Here is a 20,248-nt window from a genome sequence, read left to right on the forward strand (position 1 = left end):
TCCTTACATGTTTAAAAAAAAAAAATATCCCAAACACGCAAACCAAACTGGGGACCTCAAAGCACTCAATAAGTCAATAACCATTTATTAAGTGTTTACTCTATGCAAGTTTCTGAGTTATGCTTTGGGGATACAAAGAAAGGCAAAAAGAGAACCTCAAGGAACTGAGATGTATCACGAAGTGGGAGGGTACAGAGAATGGGCATGATTCATTGGTTTGTCTCTGAATCTAGAAGTCTCTGAGAGAAATCTTTCTTTTTCCCAGGAAAAAATATGTAAATATCCAAGTGGTTAGTAGATACTCATCTAAGGTAGGTGTGCTGCCCATAAATCTTTCAGTAAAGCTGCATAACCTTGTGTCTCTTAGTAAATATACTCTAATCCCCCATCACTGTGGGTCTTCTGCACTATAGTGGTGGCCCCACCCATGCACCCTTGGTGACAGGTCTCCCGCTTCCTCGGCCCTCAGGGTTTCTTTAATAGGTTACCCTTCCTTTACTGTGCCTTTTTAGGGGGATGTAAAGGAGAACTCTGCACAAAAGTAGTCCCATCACCCCCCAAAGTCAGGATCCAGGGCAACCCCGGAAAAGCAAGGCGGCTCAAACAGAAAGGAAACCTTCAGCCGCTAGAGGATGCATCCAGCGTTTGCACGATCTCCTAGCACCCTGCTCCCTGTCCAGGGTCCGGGCACGCGACACTCATGCGGCCCCCGCCCTGGCATCCTAGAGAACCTTGCGCTCCGCAGGAAACCTCTTCATCCTTCACTCCTCCCCCATGCTGATGCCAGCTCACTCTTTATCGCCACCCTCTCTCCTCTGCCCGCCCCATGCCTTCCACAGGGCGCACGCGCCTCGCCACGGTTACCTAGCAAAGGAAGAGACGCGGCCTTGGTGCAAGTAAATGCGGGTTGGGGGTGCTGCCACCGGTCTCGGGGGTGAGCAGAGCAGAGCGGAGCGAGAGCCTAGGGCTGCAGCAGCCATTATGGGGCTCAGGGTTGCTCTCGTTGTCTGGCGGCAGGGAGAGAGTGGTGCAGGCGGTGGCAGTGATGGGACACCGCCGAGCTCTTGGCTGGGCGAGCATGGTGGTGGGGGCACGCGTGGAGGGGCGGGAAGCCACGCCCTTGCCTCGGGACCCCTCTGGGCAGAGGTGGGCTGGGGTCGTGGACTCCGTTCGGGAGGTCGGGAGGGCAGTCTTTCAATCCCAGCCGACGTGAACTAGTGCAAGGATCTTGAACTTCCATCTTCTGTAAAATCCGGAGCTGAACTCTATGCCTCAGTTTCCCTATTTCTGAAATGAGAGGATTGAACTAAGGGGGTCCTACCCTTGCACATTATCGTTTGGTTACCCCTCCCTCCCTTACTACTCTCTTTCTCCTTCTCCATCACCATCATCACCACCTCCTCTTTTTTTCTTTTCTCTCCTCTCCCTTTTTTACCTCTCCTTCCTTTCTACTACCCTTTCCTCCCCTTCCTTTCCTCTTTCATACTTTTTTTCCTCCTTCTCACCCTTTCTGCTTTTCTATCTTCTCTCCAGTCCTCCTCTCCCTCCTTCCCCTTTTCCATTCTTCCTCCTCCCACTCTTTCCCCTCCATTTTCTCCCTCTTCTTCCTCACTGCTCCTAGCCTCCTTTCTTCCGTATTCCCTCCTCCCCACACGTACTACCTTTTTCTGCCCCCCTCCCCTTCCTCCCCAGCTCCCTCCTTCCTCCCATGATCCTTCCTTCTTCTACTATACTCCTGCCTTTCTCCCCTTCCCATTCGTATACTCTTCCTCTCCCTCTTTCTTCATTCCTCCCACCTTCCCCTATCCCCTTTCCCTCCTTTCCCCTCTGCTTTCTTCTTTCCTCCCTTCCCTCCATTTTCGAATTTTACCTCCTTCCTCACAAGGGCCAAATTGAAGTTAGCAGGCCAGAAAGGGTGTCTCCTCTTTATTCAGAGCCTCCTAGAGTTGGAAAGAAACTCGGAGAGCTCCCGCCCCCTCCTCTCTTTTTACTGACTAGGAAACTGAGACACAGATAACAGTTCAATTTGGCAAAGAATTATTGAGCACTTCCTACATGGCGAGCACTATTTTAGGCCTGTGGATTCGAGTATGAAAGAGGGTATAGGCATAGGATTACTGCAGCTTGTAAAGGGCTTACAGATGTCTAAGCTAAGACCTTTATTTTACACCTGAAGAGTTGGAGGGAAAGGCAGGGGAGGAGATGATCTTGGTCGCCAGACAAGAATTTGAACCTCTTTCTGTAACTCTCCTAATAGAATAATCCTTTCTCATCCTCTACTATCAGCCTTCAGGAAATCTGTATTCCAATAGAACTGATTTGATTGTGGCATGAGAAAGGAGGCAGAGACCCTGATCTAGTAGACAGGGGTTCTAATCTCCTGGCAGGTCCTTTCCCAGCTAGAAAGGTTGACAGAAAGGATGAAGGGTTAGGTAGGGATCATTTCTGGCAGGTATCAATAATTAGGGAGGGTTAAGGGAATATTCTTGGAGAAACGTAGTCTATAACAGGAGGTCTTGACTGTTTTTTGTGTTATACACCCTTGTGGCACTCTGCTTAAGCTTACGACACCCTTCTCAGGATAATGATTTTAAATGCATTAACTATAAGCTACATGGAATGACAAAGAACTGCAGTTTTATTGAAATAGTTGATAAAAATTTTTTCCCCATCCAAATTGTCCCAGTCCCTGAAATACATTGACTACTTTGGGATGAGGGGAATCTGTTGGTGGAGAAGAACTTCTGGACCAAAAGAAAAAGAAAGATTTAGATGGGTCAAGATACAGAGAGTCATTTCAGACATATGGTATTGGGCTTGGAAGCTGAAGAGGGCAGAATGAGAATAGAGAACCAGTGGTCCAGTTTAGCTGGAATATAAGCATGTTCTAAGGGAAATAAGTGTGAAATCCACCTGGAAATGTAATGTAGTCTTGGAGGTGTTGGGATTTTTTCCAGGTCACACAACAAGACTCAATTCATTGTTTTTTCTATACCAATGTTGCTCCCTGGGGAATGTCGAGGATGGCTGGGAATTGATGGTTGATGTTTCCCTGAAGTGCTGAGGAAATAGGTGTACTTAGAGATGTGCTAGTACTTACTGCATGTGCAATTAAGGAGAAGGAGGAAGCTGAGGTGAGGGCTACTTGGGGTCCAGGTCCTTTGATGCTATAGAGTTCATTATAATTCTTTTGTGAATCAGTCTAACCTTTGCATCACCATGGTGCATAAGATTTAATTATGGTACCTAATATTTTGGAGAGTAATTATTTGAGTGTAAAACATGAGTAATGTGATAGTGCATGAAGATTTTCATTAGGCCTTCAAGGTGTGCTCTAGGTTCCAGATCTTCTTTAGGACGGGAGGAAATATTGATTGTTAAATGAATTAGACACACCTTCCTGACTGTGCCTCCTCCTTTTGCTATGGCAGGAATATGTGAGCTTTAGAACAGTTGTACTATCCTGAGGTGTTTTTACAGAGGTGTCTTCAGCAAGGGAGGTTTTGAAGTATATGTGGAATTCCTCATTATTTCTCTCATAATTCTTCTAAGAGATCACACCTCACATATCCTCTGCTCTATTATTTCACCTGGAAAAACATGATTGACATTTTAATAAGCAAACAAACAAAAAAATCCCCAAACAAAAATCAGGCAACCACAAAAACCCCAATCCTTTAAAGTATTAGCTGCAGTTTCCTTACCTGACCTATTTGTTCTCATTGTCCAGTTGTTTCAGCTGTGTCCAACTTTTTGTGACCCCATTTAGGGTTTTCTTGGCAAAGATGCTAGAGGGATTTCTGGATAGTGATACTAGATCTCTAATGATACTAAAGAAGTTTCCTTCTCCAGCTCATTTTACAGATGAGGAAACTGAGGCCATGGGGTTAAGTCACTTAGCTAGGGTCACACAGCTAGTAAGTGTCTGAGGCCAGATTTGAACTCACAAAGTTGAATCTTCCTGTCTCTAGGTCCAGCATGCTATGTATTGCTGAGGTTCAGGGGCACCTGAAAATGTTGAGGTATAAGGTCATCTCAAATGAATTTGCTCAGGTAGTCTCCAAATCAAGTAAAGGATAACACAGCACACCAAGAAGGTTCGTTTGCCCCTTAAGGAAACCAAGTTTAAGGATCCTGGGCAAATCACTTAACCCTTTTTGCCTCAGTTTCCACACCTATGAATTGAACTGGAGAAAGAAATGGTAAACTACTCCAGTATCTTTGCCAAGAAAACCCCAAATGGGGTCATAAAGAGTTGGACAAGACTGAAACTACTGAACAACAACAAGTATTTGTTGACGTAGTTGAAATGATGGTTGCTGAATCATTTGCAAAGCGGCTTCTGTAGGAAGAAGAAGACTTCTGTGAATAATTAATTGACAAGCAAATCTTATTTTGCATTGCAAGTAGATGAAGTAACAGATATTGGTAAAATTTTTCATTTGCTTACATACGTAGGATACTGGTAGGGAAGATTTGTTACTTTGTGAACTTATTAATAATGGCAGTACCACATTAAGAGAAAATTTCTACATCATTGATGAATTTTTAAATGACAATTATATTGTGTGGGAGAATTTCATTGGACTCTGCACTGGGAACTTATCAGTGAATGAAATGCAAGTCTGTAAGCATTACTTAAAAATGTATCCCCATGTGCAATTTGCATATATCATGCTTCATAATCAATTTACTAAGAAATATGAATGAGGAATAACATAGAGTTTTTAACATTGTGACAAAAATAACCTACTTTATTAAAAAAAAAACAAACCACTGTCCATAAAAGGAAGACTTGTAAAATTACGTGACAATTTAGAGGCAAAGCCTAGGTTATTTTTATGTTATTGCTATAAATGTATGACTTTCACATGCCAAAGTACTTTGAATGGTTTTTAAACTAAAAGAAGAAATTGCCATTTTCTTGATGATAACAATAAAGATGAAGCAAATTCTATAACAAAAATTTCCTTCTGAAATTAGTGTATTTTTTGGATAACTTTGGAAACCTAAGTGATCTACATCAATGCAAGATTCTCAGATTCATACTGTGGTGTTTAAAAATTTCAAGAGACAGTAATTAATCATTTTATTAATAATGCTATCATGTTACCAATAGAATGGGCCAGTGACACTCAAACGTCAAAGATCTCTCGTGGAACCCACTCAACATTTATATGCCCCATGGAAGGATGGGTGTTCCTGGGGGTGGCAATTGACACTGTAATCATAGTGAAATATTTTACTAATGTTCATAACATCTTACTTGTGTGAAATAGGATTGTCTGCTGTTAACTAAAGACAAAAATATTGATTTTCATTAGTGATCAGAAATAAGTGATTTAGTGATGAGTGATTTAGAGTTAGAGAATTTAGCGATTTAGAGAAATGCTGCCCTGAAAAACAAACCTACTCTTCATATGAATAATGTTATTGTTCCGGTTATTATTTTGGTTTAGTCTTATAGAGTTGCTTAAGGGTAGTAAGAGGTGAGTGACTTGCCTGGTTTCACATGTGGCTTCTTTGAGACCAGGCAAATGATCCTGACTCTGATGCAGTCTTCCTATCATGCTGCCTCTTTTTATTTTTTTACATATAATTTCTTTATTTTTCAGTTCTCAACATTCACTTCCACAAGAATTTGAATTCAAAATTTTCTCCCCATCTCTCCCCACCCCCACCCCAGGACAACATGCATCCCATCCACCACTTCCTCCAGCCTGTACTCTCTCTATTACCGCCCCACTTCTTTCATCCCTCTCCCCTCTATTTTCCTGTAAAGCAAAATAGATTTCTAATCCATTGCCTATATATCTTATCTTCCAGTTGCATGCTAAAACAATTTTTAACATTCATTATTAAAGTTTTGAGTTCCATATTCTCTCCCTTCCTCTTTCCCCACTCACCCTCATTGAGAAAACAAACAATTCAATATAGGTCATGCATGTGTAACAGTGCAAAGCACTTCCATAATAGTTATGTTGTAAAAGACTAACCATATTTCCCTCTGTCCTATCCTGCCCTTCATTTATTCTATTCTCTCCCTTGACCTGTCCTCCCATAATAATGTTTGCTTCTTATTATCCCTTTTCCCAATTTGCTGTCCCTTCTATTATCTTCCCTCTCCTGTCCCCTTTCCCCTTGCCTTCCTGCAGGGTAAAATAGATTTCCATATCCAGGTGGGCATGTGTTATTCCCTCCTTAAGCCAAATCCCATGAGAATAAGGCTCCCTTCTTTCCTTTCATCTCCCTGCTCTTCCCCTCCATCGTATAAACTCTTTCTTGCCTCCTTTATTTGAGATGATTTGTTACATTCTACCTCTTGCTTTCTCTTACTCCTGGGACATTCTGCTCAACAGTAAATTTTATTTTTTTTAGATATTCTCCCTTCATATTCAGCTCATCCTGTGCCCTCTATGTGTATATGTATATATATATACATACTCAATACACCCATGTACATATACATACATACATACCCATACACACCCACCCCACCCCCCACATATATATATATATAATTCCTTCTAACTACCCTAATATTGAAAAAGGTCTCATGAGTTACAAATAACATCTTTCCATGTAGGAATGTAAACAGTTCAACTTTAATGAGTTCCTTAATTGCCTCTTTTTATTTTGTAAGATATAAATGTGAAAATTGCAAAGAAATTTTTCAGTCAACAAATATTTCTGTTACATTGTTTTATACTTAAGATATGTGGTATAAAAGGGTAAGTTTTTTATTAATTAATTTAATTTTATTTAAATTATTAATTAAATTATTAGTTAATTTCATTTTGTTTAAACATAAACTAAGTAAATAATTGCAAGGTTTTGAAAATGAAATGTGGCAGCTTTTTTTTTTTAATGAGGAGGATGCATTAAAGTTTGGAAACCATTGTTTTAAGGGGTTTGCCCACCCGAGCAAGCTGTACCACTGTATGACAGCTGTTAGTTTTTCCTAATGTTGATCTATGATCTGTTCATTGAAGTTATTTCCACCTATTGTCTAGTTGGTCTTTTTGGTGCAACACAGAATATAGCCATTTTCAGTTTTACAAAAGGATTCTAAAATATTTGAAGACAACTGTTCTGCCTTCTCCCAAAAGTTAACTGATTGTCTCTACATAGAAATGGGTAGCAACGCACAGACAATAATTCAATGCTACTGGCCCCTGAGGTTTCTTGTTTTCTTTTGTTCTTACACCATTTTTGTTTTTACCTTTGGTCGTTATTGTCCCATGGACTGTTAGGTCCTTGGTTTTGTCTCCTAATCTAGTACTGCCCTCTTGGTATTATCATTACTTATCTCACAATGAAAGATTCTCATCTCACTCATCATTTGTCACTTCTTTAGGATCCTGACTAATGACCTCAGTAGTCATCTTATGTTTAACACATCCAAAATCGAACTCATTATCTTTCTCCTCAAACCCTTCCCTCTTCCTGACTTCCCTATTAGTGTTCAGAGCACCACCATCTTCCCATTCACCCTGGTTTACAACCCTAGTGGAGATCCTCAACTCCTTATTTTATCACTTCAAGGATCAAATAGAAAATCTTGTGTTTGATGTTCAAAGTCTTTCACAACCTGTGTATCTCCTCACTCTTTTTCAGTCTTCTACTTTATATCTTTCCCCATTTCCCACCCTGAATTACTTCTTCCTCCCACCAACTTTCCCCTCCCACTCCCCTTCCTTGAACTAGTGATCCCATCTCCTGATTCTATGCACTTTCATTGACTGTTCCCCAAGTCCGGAATGTTCTTCCTTCTCATCTCTGCTTCCTGGCTTCCATCACTTCCCAGTTAAAATCTGCCTTGTTATAGGAAGTTGTCTTTTCCCAATCTCCCTTAATTTTAGGGTCTTTACTCTGTTGATTATTTTCAGTTTATCCTGTCTTTATCTTGTTTGTATGTGGTTGTTTGCATGTTTACCACATTAGACTGTGAGGTCCTGGAGAGCAGACTATCTTTTACCTTTCTTTGCCTTTTCAGTCTCCAGTCTTTGTCTTAACACAGCGCCTGGCACATAGTAGGTGCTTTATAAATGTGTATCTACTAATTGACAAGCCAATTTAATTGAGTGTTACAGAGATTGCAGGATTTACAGTTAGAACGGTATATTATGGATCTATTCTAACCTCATCATTTTACAGTTCAGGAAACTGAAATCTAGAGAGATTAGTTGATTTATTGAGGGTCAGTCAGGTAATAAGTAGTCAAGTCAGTATTCAGATGGAAGTTTTTTAACTCCAAAACTAACATTCTTTCTACTAAATGACACTTGTTGTTTGTTAAAGACTTCATGTGTTACTTCTTCAAGATAGCATGTTTTCTTTATAGTGAGAGAGAAAGAAATGACTTGTGGGAATTTTAGATACTGTGGAAAAGTCTATAAGGAAGACTCATTTAGGGGCTTTAAGCCTTGAAGATAACTTTTGGGCTATCAGCTTCCCTCACATCATACTATGTAGTCCCCTGGCAACTTCATTATATGTAATTGTCTGAACTTGGTTTTTTAAAAATTTTTAAGTAAATACTAAAACTTAACATACATAATAAAAAGAAATATAAATTTAAATGTTAAACTGAAATATAAAAGAAAAAAGAAAAAAACCCATGTCATGCACAGCAGAACATAGGAGAGGATTCACAATATATAGCAATAACTTATCATTTCAAGAAAACCTATATATTAAATACTGTGCATTATATTAAAAACTCTCCATCTTTTCTTTGCTTCCTTGTAGGTTTTTTTTTGTTCTCTGCTGTGCACTTTTTACTTTGTTGTCTGAACTTATTTGAACCCGTTGAGGTATTGTTTCCAGATATAGGGCACCGAGGGCTTCTTAGTGTCCTCTATTCCTCTCAGACTTGACTGTGCTAGGCTTTCCTTTATATAGAAAACAGTCTTAATCCCACCATGATCTAGGATACAATGGTCTTTGAATAGCAGTCACCTTCTTTGCTGCTGACAGATTTTTCTCATAGAGTACCCTTTTCCACCTTTGCCTTTATCCTATAAATTATTTGGTGACATCTTCCCATTTACTATTCATACTATTCAGCACTGATACAATATATTTATTTACATAGCACTCTTCACTAGATTCAAATGGAGTCCAGATACCTTCGAAAGTTCCTTGGTCGATGCTTGAGTCAAGCCCTTGCAGAAATAGTCAAATTTCAACCAGCAGATCCAATTGAATACCTAGCCTTCTGGCTTTACAAATATCAGAAAAATATGGTCGCAGAAGAATTGGTGAGTATGAAGGAAGGAAGCGATCAAATCAGATGATCTGATTGGTGCCTTTTTAACTACTCATACAATTTTTTTTTTAATATGATGCTAGAGGCAAAGGGAACTGGCTCAACTGCAGCAAGAGCAAGAATTAGCGAGGATGGAGCAAGAAATGTTGAAACAACTGAAAGAAGAGGAGCTGTTGTTTCAACAGGTATGACAAAGATTCATCCTTTAAGAAGAAAATCTGACTTTTATTAGTCTTAGAAATAGTTTCTGATGTATTCTTGATCAGAGTAGGCACTTTGTGACTTTTCTTAAACTTGGGAAATAGTGTAAATGTGTGTCTGTATTTATATCTACTTATCCATCTCTATCTCTGTCTGTGTCTCTCTGTCTGTAATGCTGGGGTTAGTTCACCTACCTTGAAAGAGATACTGCAGGAAAAGGGTAAAACCAATCCAAAACCAAACCTAACAACCCAAAGTAAATAGGAGTCATTAGTGATATCATGAGCAGGGAGGCCTCCGGAGCCTAGAAGAGTGTAGGTCAGTGTTCCACCTGAATTCTTCTCTACCATTTCCCCTTTATCCTTCCATTTTTCCATATGATCCCTTTCTATTTCTTTCTCTCTGTAGTTTTATTGTAAGGCTCTAAGGAGATAATGTGGGTAAAGCATTTTGTAAACCTTAAAATCATTATATAAATGCCAGCTATTATCGTCATCACTCTTGCTGTCTGCTTCTTGTTCACTTTCCTGCCTTCCTGTCTTTGTCCCCCTTACCCTCCCCAGTAGCGCAGGGGTGGTGGGCAGGGCAGGGTCTCATGTTGCCCGTTTAATAAACTTTGAATAAGCATTCATAGGTAACACCCAGTAGGCTCTAGCCATTTCTCCCTTCTCTTCATAGTTGTTTCTTGGCTAAGACTGAAACTTCCAGAACAATAAATTGAGAGGGAGGTGTAAGAATTTCTCAGAATCCTTTCTTTATAGACACCTTTTGTTTTGAAAAAGCTTTTTGAGGCTAGTAAATGTTGACTTAATGTTGAGATCATAACTAAATCAGTGAACAGGACTGTGCACAAACTGAGGAGGGCTGTAATAAGCTGTTTAGAACATAGTTCTGAGTGCCTGATAACACTTTTTTGGAAGACTATCAGTGCATGACATAAAAAAGTACAGGAGAACCATTTTGCCCAGGACTTTTCATTGTTTTCCCTGAAAATCAAGAGAAGTGTGGAGGAGATAAAGGGAATGGTATGTAGCGTCTTAGACCAAGGCAAGGCTAACAGAATCTGGGGAGAAACTATAAGCTTTTTGATCCTGCTGCCAGAGACTTTTCTTCTAATGATTTAGAAGCTACTCTTTTTTTCAATTAAGGGTAAAGTAGAGTTACTCAGTAGTTATTGCTAATGGGCAGCTAGGTGGCACAGGAGATAAGAGTACTGAGTTTGGAATCAGGAAGCTTCATCTTCATGAGTTCAAATTTGGTACTAGACACTTGCTAGTTGTGTGACCCTAGGCTTAACTTAACCCTGTTTGGCTCAGTTTCCTTTTTTATAAAATGAGCTGGAGAAGGAAATGGCAAACCGTTTCAGTATCTGTGGGAAGTAAAGTTCTGTTGTCCATATTCCTAGGTGATAGGGGTTGTGACCTAGCATGGATAGGTTGGAGGTTAGAGACTGATATGCAGGCCCAAGGATCTGTGTGAGGAAGGGCCTATCAGAGAGAAGAACACGGAGTCACATGGCCAGGAGATTCAAAGTTCAGAAAACAGCATAAGAAGCCCCATCTGCCTGCATGTGTTATAGTCTTCCTGTAACCTTACGGAGGGAGGCTACCCATCCATTCAGGGGGAATGGACGTAAAGATTAATAAAGGCCTTCCTGATTTCACAACATTTCTTTATTTAAGGTGAGCATGTTTCTCACTGTTGGGGGCTTGTTAAACTGGCTCACTTTTAACAGCATCTTTGTGAAGAAAATTCAAATGTGGTCACAAAGAATTGGACACAACTGAACAACTACTGACTCAGTGATGGAGATACACTTTTCTTTCACAAGGCAGAAGGTGTAGGGCTAGGGAATCAATTTCGAAGGATGTTTAAATTAATTAAAATAAACTAAATTCAACAAATATATATTAAGTACCTAGTGAGTACAAGGTATCATACCAGTGTGGGGTTAAAATGAAGAGAGAGTGAGGGGGATGAGAGAGGAGGGAGGGAGGAGAGGGAAAAAGACATCATTTTAAAAATAGAAAGGCTTGTTACCGATTGGGTTAACCACTCTAAGCATTTTGTATGCTTTAAAATGCTCTATAAATGTTAGCTATCATTATTATTATTAGTGTTACTTTTTAACAGTCAGGTTTATTAGACCACTAAAGAGATTTAGCTCTGAAGGTAGTAGGCACAGCAGTTCACTATCTAAGGCCCAATTTAGGGTCCTAGCAGAACCAAAGATCCTCATCCATATTATAAGCAAACGATCTAACCAGAAATAGCAGTGTGGGCAAAAGCAGTTGATACTGAGTCCTTTTTGAGATAAAATAAGAGCATGACAGTCATCAGTTGTGTCAAAAGTTAACTGGTGAAATGGTGGCTTATTTATTCTTAATTAAACTATTTTGATTATTTGTGACTTGAAGGAATATATCTAAAACTTTTCTTCCATTACCTTAAATAATCAAGAGTTATCTATATGAGGGCTGATCTTTGACTAGTGAGACTTTTTGTGTAACTCTTGAAATCTTAAAACTGGTAGCTTCAGGGATAAAAAAAAATGACTTGATTTTTTTTGGCAACTATAGATACAATTTACTTGCAATGTTTGTTCTTAGTAGCTATTTTTAAGAATTTAGGTATTTTATTAAATATTTTTTGTGTGTCTCTGAAATTTAGGGGGGTTCATGCAATTTTATTTCTTCTGGGAAATAGAATAAGATATAGATAAAAATAGAAAAACAGATCCATAGTAGCTCATATTATTCTAATTTATTTCATCTATTTATTTATGTTTGTATGTTTAGCAACAGTTAGAGTTGGAATTGCAAGAAAAAGAAAGGCAGAGACTTGAAGAATTAGAGAAGGTACTTTGAAGTTTGATGATGTCAGTTTTAAGTACTACCTTTATATTATCTTTAAACACTCTTGTTATTAAATTGTACGCCCAGTTACTGTTTGGAATCAATAGTGAATTGTTAGTAATAATGGCTGATGTTAAACTTTAAGAAAATATCTTGGCATTGTCTCCAAGTTGGAAATGAAAATTTATAGAAACGTAAGCCATAATAACAGTAATTTAAGTTTTTTTGTACATGTTTTATTACAGGTAATATTGTAGGTCAATCCCAAAGCAATTTTAAGGTTTTAAAATGCAATAAATACTTAGAGAACACAAAATCTACAATGAAAAGCCACTTGGTTAAATAAGAGTTTAAGAGAGAATGCATTCAGAAGGATATAAGCTAAAAGAATAGTACTCTCCTCCTGCAGATTCTGCACACCCTGAAAAGCATTTCTTATAATGCAGCTAGAAGCAAGCACCGATTGCCCCTAGGCTAGGATTTTTATGCCTCAGGCAGGAAGGAAGGGTTGACTTCCTTGCCCATTTAGTGGACCAGCTCAATTTATCACTGATAGGTAAGTGAAATGAACTGAAATTATTAGTTTTCAAAATGCCACATGCTCTTGGGTGACTCAGTGGCAGTGGATAAAGTATCAGGCTTGGCGTCAGTAAGGCTTATCTTCTTGAGTTCAAATGTGGCCTCAGACACTTAAGCTGTGTGACCCTGGGCAAGTCACTTAACTCTGTTTGCCTCAGTTTCCTCATCTGTAAAATGAGCTGGAGGAGGAAAAGGCAAGCCACTGCAGTATCTTTGCCAAGAAAACCCCATATAGGATCACAAAGAGTTGCTTGCCGCTGACAACAATTGAACAAAAACAATAAATACCATTAGGGTGAGAGGTTAGAAGATCTGAGCCTGAAGGTCTTCTGACATACTGGACAGGTGATTTAGGGCAAGTCATTTAGTCTTTCAATGCTTCAGGCAACTTTCAAAGATTATAAACTGTAGAATAGTTGTGAATTTGCTTTGACAGAAGGAGATTTATTTCCAAGTGCTCCCATACCAATTTGCAATTGGAATGAACTGAAGCTAAAGTTGAAGGATACTGACAATGATTAAGGAGAAATAATGAAATAGGGCTTACTATGAAGAATGTGAATATGAATTAATATGAAGTAGAGAATGTGAAATTGGCAATAGGCAGATATGTTTACATAGTCATATGTAAATTTATTATCCCTGAGGAATTTGATAATAGAAGAACTGATCTATAGAAGTAGATTTTAGGCTAATTTAATGTATGCATTTTTGTATTTTTATTTAGCAACGACTTGAAATGGAAATGCAAGAAAGAGAAAGGTTGATGTTGGAAGAGCTAGAGAAGGTACTTATGCAGTGTTTTTTGTCTATCTTCATGCTAGATGAAGTCTGTTCTTATCATATGCCTTTGTGTTATCTTTAAAACTATATGATTGATTATTCTCTTTGATTAAGAATAGGCTATCAGTGGTATTGTTAGTAGTTAATGGGGTATAATTAGGTACTTCGAATGATTAACAGGAAAATGCTTCTAAGTTGAAAATGAAAAATTTCCCCAAATAAACACAAATAAACATTAATACAACTGAAAATAAAATTGCATGTAATGCAGAGAAAGTGGTAAAACTAATTTAGAACCTAGTTTTAGAAAAACTCATATGGAAAGAAACTTCAAAATCTCTTAAAATAACACACTTGGGGTAGATCAAAATACTTTAATCTTAATATTACAAACATTCTGGAACATTTTTAAAAACCAAAGAATTTTAAGCACTGTATTCCAGGATATTTTTCAAGAAAATTTCCCAAAACTGGGGAAAAAAAGGAAAAACACTGTTAGAATGAATTCATATATCCCTATGAAGAAGATTAATATTTACTCATTCAACATGACATTGATTAGGAAAAATTCCTTCAATCTGCAAAGAAAAAGGTAGGTAAGTTTTTGGAGTTAAAGGATCTTCGATCAAATTCTGGCTTTGCCAGTTACTATTAATGTGATCTTGGGCAAGCCACTGAGTCTCAGTTTTCTTGCCTGTATAACGATAGCGTTGGCCCAGAAAGTACCTGAGTTCTCTTCCAGTTCTAGAGTTGTGCTCCTATCATCCTATGATATACAAAGGGGAGCGGGGGGGCGGGGAGGGAAGATCAATTAGGATCATAACAAATTTTCTTAGAAATGACTGGAGATATTGGAATAGGAAAATAATGCTGACATTTAATAGAGTGCTTTTAAGTTTGCAAAGATATTCCATTCATTAGCTCATTTGAGTGTCTCAAGGTTGTAGGGTATGTGCTACAAGTGTTATTATTCCCATTTTACAGATGAAGAAAGTGAAACTCAGACAATATCAATGACTTTTTGTAAAGGTACATAGATAATAATTTTCATTGGTGGCATTTGAATCTGGGTCTATCTGATTTCAGGTCTAGTGATCTCTCAGTTCTGTCATAGATGGATCAAGTATATCTAGTTATAGCAAAAGATGAGCTCTCTCTTTCTTTACTGTCTCCTGAACAAAGTTTAATATTTCTTAAACACAGACAGTTTAATTCTTCAACATGATGTGAACTTGCTTTATCCTGGATGCTTTCTGCCCCAGTGACCATACACTGGGAGATTCAGTATTATATACCTTTAATTGACTTTTCAGTGGGAGCCACATTTGGAAATTGATCAGGTGCTGGATAATGTCATCCTGATCTATTTCTTGCCAGTGGACCCAGATGGCTCCTGAGGAGAAAGTGAGACTGGTGACTTTGCACAGCCCTCCCTGCCTTGCATGTCATGCCATCATCTTCATGATATCATGGTTCCAAACAATGAATAAAGCACTGGCTATGTCCCAGGCACTCTACTAAATGCTGGGAATATGAAGAAAGGCAAAAGACCATCCCAGCTCTCAAGGAATTTATAGTCTAAGGGGAAGAGAACATGCAAATGATCTGTAGAAATGATATAGGCAAGATGAATAGGAAATAACCTCAGAGTGAAGGAACTGAGATTAAGGAGGATGGAGAAAGACTTCTTGCAGAAGCTGGGATTTTAGCTGAGACTTGAAGGAAGCCAGAAAAGCCAGGAAGTTGTAGGAAAATTAGAGAAGCAGAAAGTGTGTGTTCTATTTATAGATCATAATACAATGAAGCTAGAGTAGATAATAATACTGTAAGGCAAATGTGCCTAGACACTATGGTGTCATGTAGGGATGCTACCTTCGAGTCAGAAAGACCTAAGTTCATATTCCACCCCTCCCAAATACTAGTTGTGTGTCTATAGACCAGCAACTTAACCTCTCAATAAATCTCCAAGGCAACTCTTTGGTTCTATAAACTACCTATGAGTAATCTGTTTTAATGCAGGGAGTTTGCACATTAGGCTTCCCCATACCAATGAAAATTCACTTGAATACCCCTTCTGCCATGACCAACAAAACAAAACAAGTTAAAGGAGTAGGTCCTTGTGGTAACAAACAAACAAGCAAATAAAAAGCCACAATCCAATTTATTAAGTAATGACTGGGTGAAAAGGGAAATTGCAAAAGTCAGTATCATATTACATTAAATAGAATACATTTCAAAATGTATTACAAACAACCAGTGTGGTGCTCAGAGGAAGGCTTATTATGTTGAATATATATATTCATATGCAGGAAAAGGGAAGCTTAGGGAGGTGTCTCCAATTAAAAAAGGAACAAGACTAATTTGCCAATAGAAAGGAGAAAAATGGAGATAACTGTGATGAGAGCAGAGATGAATGAAACAGAATTTATAAGAAGCAATATTAGAAAGGAGTAAGAAAACTGATAGACAATCAGAAAATGTAATTTTTAAAAGGAGAGGAAACCCTAAATATCGATGTGGAAAATGAGAGATTGTGGTAAGCACAAAAAAAAGGAAACAATTTTAGACACATAATCTTATGGACAAAAATATAAAAAAAGCCAGATTGACAAAACACGGAGTAGACAAGACTCAGAAGAAGAAATACAATAGATCAGTAATGGATTGCCCTGTAAAAAACCAGCAGGATCTTACCTTGAAACAAAAAACAGTTCTTACATTAACTAGACTCTAAACCTAGGGAATATATCCGGCTTCCTCATTCCCTATATGTGATAAATTGAGAGCTAACAATGCTATATGAGAAAGTGGAAATGGGACTGAAGATGAAGTTAGGAATGTCAGGTGGACGAGATGTGTATGTGGATAGAAGAAAATCATTCTGGAGGTGATGTAATTTTGAAGAAATTGAAGAATTGGTTTTGAAGCTATCTCCAAGAGAGGGAGATACTAGATGAAAGAACATTACACATAATATTAATTGGGAAACTGTGGGAAGGATGATTTGGAGAAGAGAAATAATGGACCCAGGGAGACCAAATAGGAGGCTTTTACAATAGTACAAGTGAGAGGTAAAGAGAGCCTAAAAAAGAGTAATGGCATGTGAATGCAGGGGATGGGGAGGGGTTCAGGTGCAAGAGATGTAGTATTGAAGTAGAACTGACAAAATTCAGCAACTGATGAGATTGGGTCAAAAGGAGGAAGGGAAGATGAAGGAAGACAAGGATGATTCCAAATGTTGTATTGCATATCTTGGTGACTTGAAAGGTTACTGGTATCTTGCATCCTCAACTACCGACTGGGCATCTTGAACTGGATGTCTCATAGACACGTTAAACTCAAATGTCCAAAATTGCACTCATTATCTCACCCACTACCAATCTTTTTTTCTTCTAAACTTCCCTTTTGTCAAGGGTACCACCATCCTTCTGGTCACCCAGCCTTGCAACCTAGGATCACACTCACTTTCTCCCTCTTACCCCTCGTATTCAGTCTCTTGACAAGACCTGTTGGTGTTACCTGTGTAACATCTCTTGACAATGCCTCCATATCCCAGATGCTTTTCAAGCAGAGGTTGATATGAATTACACTGAATGAGACTAGGGCATGGATGATTATACTTGGTACCTTCGGAAGAAATACTTATATTGCAGATCTATGAAGTTGTTGCCCCTTAATATGATCACCTCTACTAAAATTGAATACAAGATGACAATTAGATGAATTACTGCTTAATATACTCTGATTTTACTGTGAGAATGACTTGTCACAACATACATTCAGTAGAACTATTTGAAAAGGGTGGAAAGAAAATTATAAATTATAAAAAGTTTTTTTGTTCAACTTTTCTTTTTTTAATATTATTACAGTCAGAGTATGAGGAGGACCAAAGTGGGGAAGAAGAAGAGAATATAGTAGAAACTACTCCAGTGGAAGGGGTAAGGAGAAAACCAGTTGTTTGTTATAGGCAGTAATTCATTCTAGAAAGCAAAAGTAAATTCTGACACATGATTCAATTAAATTTAACACACATTTATTAAGTGCCTATGAAGTAGAAGGCATTATATTAGGAGCTTGGGTTGCAAAGGCAAAATGAAAAACAGTTCTTGTCCTCAAAGAGCTTACATTCCACATCTAAAGCAATAAATAAAAAAATTAGAATTTCAGGAGGAGAATAATGACAACTATCAGTATAAAGCCTTATTCATTAATTTTAATCAGTCTTATTTTAATTGGGTAACTAAGATCATAAAGACTTAAAAGGATTGCCCTTATTTGTCTGTATACTAGTTATAACAAGTCCCAAATGTGCTGTCAAGCTAAATCTCAAAGTTAATGAAAATTTTAGTTTTTTAATCATTTATTAAGTGCTATCTAGAACACTCCATTATAGGCATTTGGGTAGATAAAAAGATAACTCATTTTTATAAATAACCAGAATCTTTTGAGATACTGATAGCATTCTTTTAAGAAGACTAAAAGTTACATGTATATTTTAAAGTATTTTCAAAAGCGTAAGATTACTTTTGAACATTCTGTACTCTTTCCTGGAAAATCCTTTAGTCATCAGTAGCCATTTTGACCTATGTCAAATGAATTTAAAATGCTTTGAAAACCTTAAATATGTTGTTACTATTATAATAAATTTATTTGTTGTAAATAAGTATAGAAATATCATTTTTAAATGGATTAACTTTTTGCAAAGCCACTTAAAAATTGCAATTGAATTATTTGAATTGTAGGATGACTTAAATAAGACGTTAGCTGAAATTAGCGATAGGTATGGAGCACCTAATTTAAGTCGAGTTGAAGAATTAGAGGAACCAACTCTGTCTGAAGTAAGTATTTTTAGAAAAGGGGGTTTTGATAAGAACATCTTTTGTTTTGGCTAGACTATAGTACAGTGTCAGGGTTGTGGACTTCACAAGGAAAAATCTTTTCAGCGGCCATATTTTGGATCCTGAATGTGACAGTTCATATTGCAGATACACCATTGACCACAAAGGGGACAGGTGGGAAACCCGATAGATCACAGATCCATTTCTTCTAATGGAAATAACCGAAAACGTGTGATTGATGTTGGAATAGTTACTATAGACAAAGGACATCACTTATACATGTACCACATAGTTCATGATGTTTTTAGGTTTGCATGATCAATCTGGGCCCTTTAATGAAAACTTCAGCATATTTTTAGAATACTAATTTATATTGATGCCTTGAATTTTCATGGCAAGAAATTTAGTAGTAACTTCTACTAAACTAAAAACTCTGAGACCAATTCAATTTAATTGAGCCTATGTACAAGGCATTTTAGGCTAACAAGTTAATGAATAGTTCATGCTTTGATAGGATTTAAGTGATTTTTATGGACCTTTTGTAACTGTTTTGAAAACAGAATTCATTTTAAAAATTCTGTTGAATTTTATTGATCACAATCAAGCAAAACTGAAACAGTACACATAGTCAAATAGAAGGTTATCTAAACATTGTATCTATTTGCTTTGCTTTGTGACATTTTCAAAGTTTAGATAATGCTGAAGAATAATATTTACTTTTTTATTTTGCTTTTAGGTAGCATTAGATTATGATAGAGAAGACAAAGACCAATGAACAACAGCCATATACATATTTTTGCTTGTTACAGTTTTCAATAAAGAAATCTCAGCTTATGAATAAGTTCCATGTTTATTTCAAATCAGTTTCTGATTTTTTTCATAGAAATGATGATATTAATGGTGGGCAGGTATCTGGGATAACCTGCAGAGATTTTAAGCTCAGAATACACTGGAATTCTGAATGAATACAATGAGAGAAAGTTGAAAAGATGACTCTGAGGTAATTGAATAAGTGTTAAAAGAGGAGGAGAGTTGGACAAAGGCGAAGTTGGATGTTGGATGAAGATAATATGTGGCATTTTCAGAAATGCCTGCAGCAGTCATAATAGCATTATTTACACCATATTTTCAGATAAGGAAACCGTGGCTGAGAGTGTGACTTGCCCAGAGTCACACAGCTAATAAACGTCAGAGGCAGGATTTGGACACCAAGTCCAGTATCGGATCCCCCATGCTCCTTAGCTGTCTCTAAAACAGATTTAGCTGGCTTTACTCATTGTAATGGAGAGCATAGTGTATATTCTATCCATCTGAAGGGGAAGAAAAGGTGAAGAAGACATACTACAGAAAAACATTTCCCTGTGGCAGTCACCAGATGGCACTATCAGTACAGGAAAAGTTTATTCCTGTCTGGAGCAGGCTTGGTGGTGATTCAGTACTAAGCTGTTTCATATATGCAGGTAATACTGTAGGATGTTAGGGGTGGCATCATTAAGGTTACAGCAGTCAGAAAAGCCTTCACGAGTGATCCAGCCGTTCTGGAGAGCAATTTGGAACTATGCCCAAAGTTGACTATAAAACTGTACATAGTGCCAGGGGTAGGGGAACGTGCAGTCTTGAGGCCACATGTGGCCCTCTAGGTTCTCACGTGTGGCCCTTTGACTGAATCCAAGCTCCATGGAACAAATCCCATTAATAAAAGGATTTGTTCTGTAAAACTT

The 20,248-nt window shown here is 37.8% G+C and overlaps 1 protein-coding gene across 5 annotated transcripts in view; it reads left to right on the forward strand.

The window, feature by feature from the left end:
• Window positions 1-19,365, forward strand: part of DYDC1 (DPY30 domain containing 1) — a 38,760-nt gene extending 19,395 nt beyond the window's left edge. For 2 of the 5 annotated variants that reach the window (XM_072627981.1, XM_072627982.1), the window contains exons 2-8: window positions 9,098-9,263; window positions 9,355-9,456; window positions 12,271-12,330; window positions 13,634-13,693; window positions 17,559-17,627; window positions 18,432-18,527; window positions 19,264-19,365. In XM_072627981.1, the coding sequence (XP_072484082.1) occupies window positions 9,117-9,263; window positions 9,355-9,456; window positions 12,271-12,330; window positions 13,634-13,693; window positions 17,559-17,627; window positions 18,432-18,527; window positions 19,264-19,302 (573 nt within the window). In that variant the 5' untranslated portion in view covers window positions 9,098-9,116 and the 3' untranslated portion in view covers window positions 19,303-19,365. Of the gene's footprint in view, window positions 1-605; window positions 897-9,097; window positions 9,264-9,354; window positions 9,457-12,270; window positions 12,331-13,633; window positions 13,694-17,558; window positions 17,628-18,431; window positions 18,528-19,263 lie in introns of those variants that run through there. The other 3 variants (XM_072627980.1, XM_072627983.1, XM_072627984.1) reach the window with 3 other exon arrangements.
• The last annotated feature ends 883 nt before the right edge of the window (window positions 19,366-20,248 follow it).

This window comes from Notamacropus eugenii, chromosome 1 (genome assembly GCF_028372415.1).
Source record: "Notamacropus eugenii isolate mMacEug1 chromosome 1, mMacEug1.pri_v2, whole genome shotgun sequence".
NCBI lineage: Eukaryota > Metazoa > Chordata > Mammalia > Diprotodontia > Macropodidae > Notamacropus > Notamacropus eugenii.